This window comes from Mytilus edulis, chromosome 3 (assembly GCF_963676685.1).
Source record: "Mytilus edulis chromosome 3, xbMytEdul2.2, whole genome shotgun sequence".
NCBI classification, from domain to species: Eukaryota; Metazoa; Mollusca; class Bivalvia; order Mytilida; family Mytilidae; genus Mytilus; species Mytilus edulis.
The window spans coordinates 88,302,070-88,312,208 of record NC_092346.1 but is presented as its reverse complement, the minus strand read 5'-3'; the positions used below and the strand labels follow the sequence as shown (position 1 = coordinate 88,312,208).

The window sequence follows — 10,139 nt, the reverse complement described above, 5'->3', positions numbered from 1 at the left end:
AGAAACTTTAGCATACTGATCACTTGTTCTCCTTAAAAGCATACTTTACCTTTATGTTCACTTTTACCAAAATATGACGTATGTTATCCCAAAGTCATAAATTTATACCGAATATGCTACCATTCGTATGCTGAAAAGCAATGTTGTACCAAATTAAATTATGATCCTGGTACCTTTGATTACTATTGACTACTTAATTAAGACGAATTTTTAATTTTAAATTGAAAATAGTGGTTCTTTTAAGTGTTTTTTATAATCCACATATGGTCAATACCACTACGCAAAAACTGTAGCATCAATATCTACTTTAAAACTGTTGACACAGGGGTATATCTCGCCTGTCGGCATAAAATTCAAAGAGAGATAATTTGATGGACAGCACTGATGTTGATCAGTTCAAAGTTATTAGCTATATAGTGTCAACATACTGGAATGTACAGTCAGTATTCTAACTTTATGGAATTTATCGTTACCTATTGTAAGTAGTTTCTATCAGACTCATTTAAGCATTGAAATTTGATTACTAAAAGAAAGTGACTATACCAAACCTACAGGGACAAGGAGTTTAGATAGCGGTCAAACTGTTATGTACCGATAGTTCTGCAACTTTATAGACAATTTCATTGATCTATCACATGGAGTTCATATCAAGATTACTTTAGCAAAAAAATAAACATTGATAATTGCTGATTAATTCAAACCGCTGGACCGTGACCTAAGGGCGGAGAATCAAAATAGTAATCAAACTTAAATGTCCTGATAGTAATGCAACTCATACAAACCATTGATCTTTCACAAGTTGTTCTTTTTAAACGACGTAGCTGGACAAGTAACATCTATGTCGAGCCTTCGCCGACTTTCGTCTCAGGCGAAATAAAAAGTAATATATGTTGTTTTAGATAAAAGTATTTGACAAAAGATGTTCAAATTCGAATTGAAGTTAGTTCATTAATTATAAAACGCCTTTCGTTAAAAAGCACCAAATTTATTTAAAAAAAAAAAAAAAAAAACACTTGAAAAATGTATATCTATCTTCATCAGAAACTCTAAGAACCAAAACACTTAATCAATTTCTTGTTCGAGTATATTTATTTTTCATTTAAACATGTTTTTTTGACTGATGTTCAATTAATTCCATGTTATAGTCTATAGTCAAACCTTTCCATAAAATCAAAAAAATATACACAAGTCAGATAACGTTGATAACTGAACATTCTTGTTCTTAATCTATTGTTATTGATGGCAATGACTTTGTACAAACCCTAATTTGTTTGTAATTCCGTATTTTAAACGACAGTATATAACTTCGGGTTCAATACTTTTTTGGGGTTATACTATGATTGTCGTAAACACATTTCGTAGAAAAGACGAAAACACTTCATGCTGAAAATGTGTTCACGGTCGACGCTTATTGTTACAATTCTATAGAATGACATAAAACAACTGTTTTATAACAGCGAAATTACGCGTTATATCAAGCTTTCCTTTGTATACCTATAAAGTTTAGAAACAGTGTCATGGAAATTATGAACATTGATCGTTGATGCATTTTTTGGGGAAAATAAGAAATAAATTTGATTGTTGTCTGCCAATCAAAAATACATAATCGTTCTGCAGCATCTTTGTAGTATTATTATTGATCCGACAAAGCTATGTTTACCTCTGTTCTGATCTTTATTATTGACATTTAAGGTAACCATAAAAGTCTTATCGATATATTAATTGGATCCTGACTCAGTTTTCGCCTTCAAGAACATTGCTTATCAGGTAAGACAATTTCCAAATAATTTGTCTTTATTGTTTCGGTGGCTTTTATTCATATTGATATTAATTTGTAAAATATGTGTTAAATAATTAAATGAAATGAAAAAAGATCTTAAGGTGGATCGGGACTATTCGAATGCGCATAATTTCACGCATAAATTACCATGCAAACGTAAAGTTTGTGTCGTATATTCCGTATTATTTTTTTGATTATTTTGATTGATTGAAAATGTTAAATTATTGTACTTTTGTCACTAAAAAACTATTATCGTTATTATGTGAAACTGTGAAAGACTCAAAATGACATCTCATCCAATTTCACAATTTTCCCGCCAAAATTTTGGGTTTCAAGGCAAAATATTTATTTATTTTTATCGGTTACCTATGTTTTTTATTTGCTCATTCTTTGAAGCTATACTTCAGCTTTTTATATAACAATTTTGGAGCAAGTGATGCAGAACGTTTTCTTTGATATTCTGATAAAACTTTGTCAACCTCTCTTTTTTCCCTATTATTTCATTGTAAAACGGTCCCTTTTACATACCTCTTTAAAAGTAATATTTTGATCTTAAATGGTCCGGGACCCTCTATTATTTTGGACCAATTTGATTCACCCTGTGTAAAGATTAAAATAACAAATACAGCAATTCTGATAGAAAGTTCGAATAGGCCCGAGCCACCGTAAGCTATTATTTAAGGCAATTTGATGTTTTCGAGCTTTTGATTTTGCCATTTGATTAGAGACTTTCCTTTTTGAATTTTCCTCGGAGTTCAGTGTTTTTGTGATTTTACTTTTTAACTTCATGCAAAAAATTAACCCAATTTCAACATATATTTTTGAATACTAGTTCGTGTCATTTGATTAGCATAGATAGCCAATAAATTCAACTTATTGATTTATGTGATGTGCACTATTTTACAGGAAGTTTGTTCGTAAACGACAATTGATTTCATGAATGGAATCACCATATGACGTTGATTATTTTTAATCTCAATATTTTATGTCAATTTTGTAGCTATGCAATAGGATTACATGGCTCTTTTCAAAAAGTCACAGGTTTATGACCAGAATCGACAGAAAACAGATGATGAGGATGTTCGTAGATCCAAAAATAAAGTATCAACTATGTTTACCTCAGTTTTAACCGTAATGAAGATAAGCGGTACTGTGCTGTCAACTGATAGATATTGTGGGAGCAAAGTCAAGTACATGTTGCATGTAATATTCTGCTGTATAATGCAGCTGATTCCGATATTCAATGCGTTTCGTTTTATTGGAGCATTTTTGTCGGCTACAGGTGAACTGAAATACCATATTGGAATTTTCTCATTTGTTTGGTTCTTTTTTCTCATCGAGTATATGGCTATTATGTTTCTGTATAGTTCTAAACAACTGATGACTTTCCTTGTAACATTTGACGAGTACCAGTGTGAGTATGGAATTCACTTCAAAAGAAAAAAATACAAACGTATCATAGATGTCATAACGATTGTGTTTTTTGTTGAAGTGTTAATAACAAACGGTCTTATTTCTGCATCATTTTCCTTTAATTGGATAAACCGAAGTTCACTATATGGAATGTTTTTATGGCCTCTTCAAAACTCAACAGGTTCAACACTCTATTTTGCTAGTGTTATGTACGGAATTTTGATGATCGAACCTATGGTTATTTGTAGCTCTGTCTTTTTGTTTTACTTTTTTGTTCTACAATGTATTAAAAAAGAATTCGAGCATATTTCAATCCGTTTGGTCCAGTTACGTAAACGGCCAACGACCCTTTCAACAGAGATGGAAGATATTCGTCAACAGCATCAAGTTATTGTTAACATTTTGTCTTCAGTAAACCCCGTATTACGTCACATTGCTGGAGGGTTTTATGCTATGGGTACGCCAGTTATATGTTTCATGATATATGGAATTTCATCCGGTACCTTATTATGGGAAGATGGTTTTAAGATGATTGGTACTATTGTTATTAACCTTGTTGCAATGTTTGCAATAACATTTAAAGGAGCTTCTATTAACAGCATGGTAAGTACTACTTGAAATCATTTTCCACAAGCCAATTCCAAAGCATAGTTCAACTTTTTCTTATCATTATAAAGAAAACTTTAGCAATTTAAACGAAGATTGTAATATTGATTAGTCAAATTATTCGTGTTAATCCGTGTCTACTTATCATGAATTGCGATCATCAGAAAAACGAACTATGAATGTATATTATTAATCTGCATTTTGATCATTTATATATATGTAATTAAACATTTCTTAGCTTCTATTTATATTTCTGCAGTTAAACATTATTAGCGTCTATTTACATATTTGAATGAAATGAAATTAATACTGTATAATATTTAGTTTTCTTTGAAACATATAATATTCTAGGCTCACCAACCACTCGAAGAACTTCATAACTTCGATATGTCGGTACTACCAGACAAGACAGTTCATCAAGTAAGTCATTTTAAACATTAATGAAAATCAAGAGAAAAGTGGTTTTTTTTGCAATCCAAAAAAAATCTGAAATCTGAACAAGGCAAAAAACGGATTTTGGCTTATTAGGTTATTGATTTCGTGTATTGGCAGTAGGTTCCATGTGTATCCATAAAATAACACATAAACCGTTCACCAATCTTTAACAATTGCAAAATTGTGTAAGTAAATAAAAAGAAGGTGAAGCTCGATATTGACAATGTTCACATTAGTTGTTCAGGAGTAGTGGTTCTTGAATTATTGGAAAATTCCATTATTGCAGCAAGTGAAGAACAGGTAGTACTTCTAATGATATTACAATTCTAATATGTTGTCGCTATTATATTATGACCATTTTCCTTTACCGTTCAAGTGTAATGGTCTTTCAAATCTCTTTAACAATATTATGACACGGATAAATTTAAACTAATGAAAGTCCGGTTTTCTGTCGTTTTGATAGCGTCTTGTTTTCGATTGAAGGTTGCATTTGTTGACATTGAATATAATTTGCTTAACGATATTTTTAACTGCGATGTTATAGTTCACTGTTGTGATTTCTATGTTATATCAACACACCTTTTTTATAAATTTCTTTGTCAAATGAAAGAATGTCCCGTTGGGTCTAATATGTTTGACAGATCAATAATTACTACTAGTTTATATGTTACCATGACGAAATGGCACCCGTTAATATATTTGATATACCAAAATAGTGACCCATTCAAGTACTTGTCAGTGTAATATCTTCATTAAGTAAGAGGCGCCAGACGTGATTTTAACAAAAGAGACAAATAAAACGTTTAAAATACTGTCCATGAAAATGCCAGGTAAAATCCATCAGTGACAAATATAGCGTCAGAAATAAATCTGTATTTTTTCTTCTCTACAAAATAGAATAGTTAAAAAATAAATAAATTTACCCTAAATGGTAACCTATTTGGGTAATTTCTAATTACTGTTATCTTTCTTGCATATTGGTATGTACCATGTTTATTATTGTCATATATATCATATACAAAATAATAGTATTAAACACTATAGATCTTTCACGCAATATAAGGAAAAAGGTAAAAAAAAAACATATTTGTAAATTGTTGCCTCTGACGTTTTATAGTATAGCTTATTGTTTAATTATGCATCAGCTTAAGAGTAATAGCATTGTAATGTTTTATACTGTTACGCTTTATATACATTGATTTGTGTGCTCCAAGAATTCTTTCAGGATATAAGATACGGAGTATCTTTAGCAGGAGATTGGCATCAGCCATATGCTGTTTCTTTTATTTTCATTTTGAGGTTCTTTTCTACTGGTAATATAAGATACTGGTGTTTCGAAAGATAAATTTTCCATTTTCTTTTTTTTTGTATCATAAATCTGAAATCAAATTTTTTCTTTTGTCTTTCAGATTGTAATTTTCACAAACAGGTTGACTGGTCCTCCAATTGGCGTCAGTGTTTACGGATTATTTGTAATAGACTACTCTACAGTTTTAATGGTAAGTAGGAGAACAATAATCTCAGTGTAATTGCTAGTACTTTAAGTGTCGACTATAGTTAGAATATCTATTCATTGACATTGTTATACTATCAACGTTTATGTCCGGCTCAGAAATCTGAATTTAACATTAGTTGTACCCCCAATATTTGCTTTAATGCATAACAGTATTTTCATATTTGTGCAATAATTTAATAATGTGAGCAAGGATCGGTGTCTGTTAGACATTTCTCAAAACTCAAAATTAAACAACCTTATGTCTAACACCTTTTTGTTTTTCTTTTCTCCTAAGGAAAATTCAAAACGGAAACTCTGTTATCAAATTGCACAATCAAAGGTTCAAACACATCGAAAGAATGGAAAATTAAATCTGATTTTGTAGCTAGTCTAACTTCTCACTTGTACGATAGTCGCATAGAAATCCATTATATTGACAACAATGTGTAGTAAAAAGGTTTTGTAGCTAGTCTAACTTCTCACTTGTACGATAGTCGCATAGAAATCCATTATATTGACAACAATGTGTAGTAAAAAGGTATAATAACAAAAATACCGAACTCCAAGGTAGTTGAAAAGAGAAAATAATTATATAAATTGGCAAAATCAAAAGCTCAAAACACATCAAACGAATGGAAAACCACTGTCATATTCGCATATCGCATATGTAGAAAATGGTCTTTAAATCTTTTTATTGCAAACTAGCTAAACCTCTCATTTGTATGAAAGTCGCATATTATTCCATTAGATTTGTTATTTAAACAGTTTGGGAAAAACAAAGAGACATGATAGGTAAAATGTCAAAAATTGGGGTACAGCAGTCAACATTGTACTATAATCTTTATCAATGTAAAAACAATTAACTATTCTTACAAAAAAATTCAAAATAGCATGTAGACACTTTATAGACAAAGTGTATAAGCAAATATGAAAGACAATAAACTTATTTCGCTTGATAACCTACCTTGTAACAATTTTCAAACTTCCTTTTGACAACTTCTTATACTTTCTATCGTCTACCTTATCTTGAATTCCTTTAATTCAACTATTTATATCGGGTTATAATTAAAAAAATAGAAAAATTCAAAAACAAAGATTTCTCACACGGAATTAAAAAGGACAAGGATCGAAGACAACAGACAACGTGAAAATGAGACAATAATAGACTTAACGTAAAACTTTGTATATATTCAAAGATTTATTTTCATCTTTCAGGTATTTGGGACAATTATAACATATGCAGTGATCGCAATACAGTTCACTTCAACTGGTTCCCCAAGTGACAACTGTTTATACAATCATACAAATGTGACCTTTATAACATAGAACGATTAGGAGCTGCCGTAACATGACATTAACAGATTATTAACAGATTAAACATCTTTATATGTATAATCTGTTTAAACACAATGGTTGAAATCCAAACACTAACGTTTGGTAATTTAATGTTTGTGTTTAAAACATCAGAACTTTATATTTGTGACAACCAAGAGACATATTTTATAAAAAAAAAAAAGAATATTTATCCTAACCTGCATGTTTTTAAATCAAGAAACTTTTCAACGCAATGTTTTCTGTAGGATAAAAATGAGTCAAGCACTTCATAAATTTGGTGCATCCAAAGAGCTTTTTGGGGTTTATTGTTATCTTGAATGTTCGAACTCATCCATTTGAAATATAAATATCTTCTTAGATATGTTTTGTATACATATGACCAAAAGTACCATAGAATAAACAGAAAAAAAAGGGAAGATATGGTATGAATGTCAATGAGACAACTAACCACAAGATACCAAAGGACGTCAACGTTAGCAATTATATGGTCATTTCAGGGTCTTCAACAATAAAGAAAAACATATATCGCATAGCAAGCTACAAAAGGTGTCTAATAAGACAAAATGTAAAACAATTCGAACGAGTGAACACTGCTGGTGTAGAACTATTACTTCAGGAGAGTATAATAAACGAAACCTAAGCCTAATCGTGATATAGTAAAAGAGAGTATAACAGTAGACACACCTACTAATTGGTTGTTAGTCACAGAGAGTATCATAAATGACACAACTTTTTATATAACGTTAGACTACAGCCTGTGTCGACATTACCACTGTGAACTGTGAGTTCTAGAGGGAATACGAGTCGACACCACTACTCCTTGAATGTTAGTTCCTTGAGTTTGATAGTCGACAACTTGTGGACAACTTGTGGACAGAAAGTATCATACCCCCATATTGTAATATATATAGCTTTTAAATTTTTATTCCAGTTCGGCCTTAGTTATCACTATTGAATTTAATATATACATATGCTGAAATCCATGAGTTGCACTTTGCTATCTGAAAAATGAAATTCTCTTTGAAACGAGATAAATATATTTTTGCCGATTATTAAGTCATATAAAAAAACAATAAGCAATAAATAAATCTGACTAGAACATTTTCCTTGTTTAAGCAGACAACAATTTCCTATTGGTATCTGTCACTGAGACACTAATGTCTTTGCGAGGCGGAAACCGCTTTGATAAATGCAGATTTATTGTCTTTTTCTTTTGATTGTACGAATATTTGTAAGAACATCGGTTTCCTTATCTGTCAACAAGACTCATTTAACGTTGCATTTTCGTATAGATCATGTTATGTTACTTTCAATGATATCTACATAACAGACTGTTAACGAGAACAATGGTAACCATAATATTTATTTGAGTGAATTGCTTCGCAACTGACACGATTGCAAGTAAAAATTTAAAGCGTATTTCCAGTTCACATATTTTATACATGAGTGGCAAACAACAATTAACAAAACCAAAAGAAAAGTACAACAAATAAAAGTAGATTGAAACAAAAAAGGAAAGAACAAGCTGAAATTATATTGACAAATAGCAAAATAATGCAGGACTTTATATGCCAGAGAGAGATGAAAGAATAAAACCCCCTAAATCTCCATGTTTAGTAGACCATATCAACGTATTTCGGAAGCCGAATGAGGTAATTGACCAAAAAGAAAGATTTCAATATCATCCCACTATTAATAGATGACATAAGACAAATCACAAGCCTTTTCAAAATAAAAAAAAATGTAAAATACTGCAAAACAATTTTTCTTTTGAGAAAAAAACATTTAAAAATCGATGAAACTGAGAAACATCCAAGAATATGTGAACTTCAAACTTATGATGTGCTGTTACACAAGAACCCACCAAACAACATAAGGTATAAAGAGCAAGACAAATATCCCACACCAATGCAAGGACTTAAGCCAAGCATCAGGCAGGAACTAACATTTGGATTAACATCAACCTCATAGATTCTGCCTTTACATTCAGACTTGGTGACAATCAAATAACCCAAACAATACCATTATACTGGGGAGTCGAGTCGGTTAACTCAAATTCAAAGACAACAGAGCAACAAGAGCTTTTCAAGGAAACAACTCATGGGAGATTGCACACAAGATAGCAACATAGTTCACAGATCGATAAAGGTTTATAGAAAACCAAAGACCTTGTGGGAGCAAGAACAAATAGTTAGGCCTATGGCACAAAGAGAATCAATTCTACTGGCAGAACGTATAGCAATTATTATGGTCCCCTAGTACTGCATTACAGAAAACTTGTACAACACGTACCATATACAGATCAACAAGATTTTCTCTGACCGTAAACTCGCTGTGTTACTTCTAATATTGAACTGGGGCTACAATGCCGTACTTAGAGGAATAAAATAAAACATTAAACACCTTAACATGCTTAAGAATACAAAAGTTATAGTTTCATGGACGCCAAGACATGTAAATATAACCAGTAGTGACGAGGCTGACATCCTTTCAAAGACAGAACTAAATGAAGTAATAGAACTACCAACGGAGAATGACGTCATAACACTGAATGACGTAAACAAGCAGCTTATAAGAGTACAGAAAGAAAATGACCAAGATAATGTGGAATATCTAAGAGAGGCCGAGACATGTACAAAAAGAACTACAAAACACTCAATTCTGTTTTATTTACCAACTAAAAGACTTTTCAGGATATTCGTCCAACTAAGAACTGGCTACACAGAACTATACTACAAGAAACGATTATGTCTATGTCATATAGCCATACTACTGTAGAGCACCAGAAACACTTTATCATTGGGTTAACTTGCTATGAGAACGAACTAGAAAATATATTCCATCAAATATCAAGAGATTTAGATCCGAAACCTGAACTTAGTAACCATTATAATCAGACTAGTAGGGGAAAAAACAAAAGTGACGAAAGTTATAGTTCTTACAATACCAAATTATATCGATAGAAGGTACAGATTGGAAACTGCAGTTCCTGAACCCCGATCTTAACTGGGACTATTATACTAGTATAATAGTCCCAGATCTTAACAAGTGCATATCCGGTAAAAATCACACTAA

The 10,139-nt window shown here is 31.4% G+C and overlaps 1 protein-coding gene across 1 annotated transcript; it reads left to right on the top strand.

The window, feature by feature from the left end:
* The first annotated feature begins 2,796 nt into the window (after window positions 1–2,796).
* Window positions 2,797–7,300, top strand: LOC139514976 (uncharacterized). Its single transcript, XM_071304549.1, has 4 exons — window positions 2,797–3,796; window positions 4,151–4,219; window positions 5,644–5,733; window positions 6,945–7,300. The coding sequence occupies exons 1-4, from the start codon at window positions 2,798–2,800 to the stop codon at window positions 7,053–7,055; spliced, it is 1,269 nt and encodes a 422-aa protein (XP_071160650.1). The 5' UTR covers window position 2,797; the 3' UTR covers window positions 7,056–7,300.
* The last annotated feature ends 2,839 nt before the right edge of the window (window positions 7,301–10,139 follow it).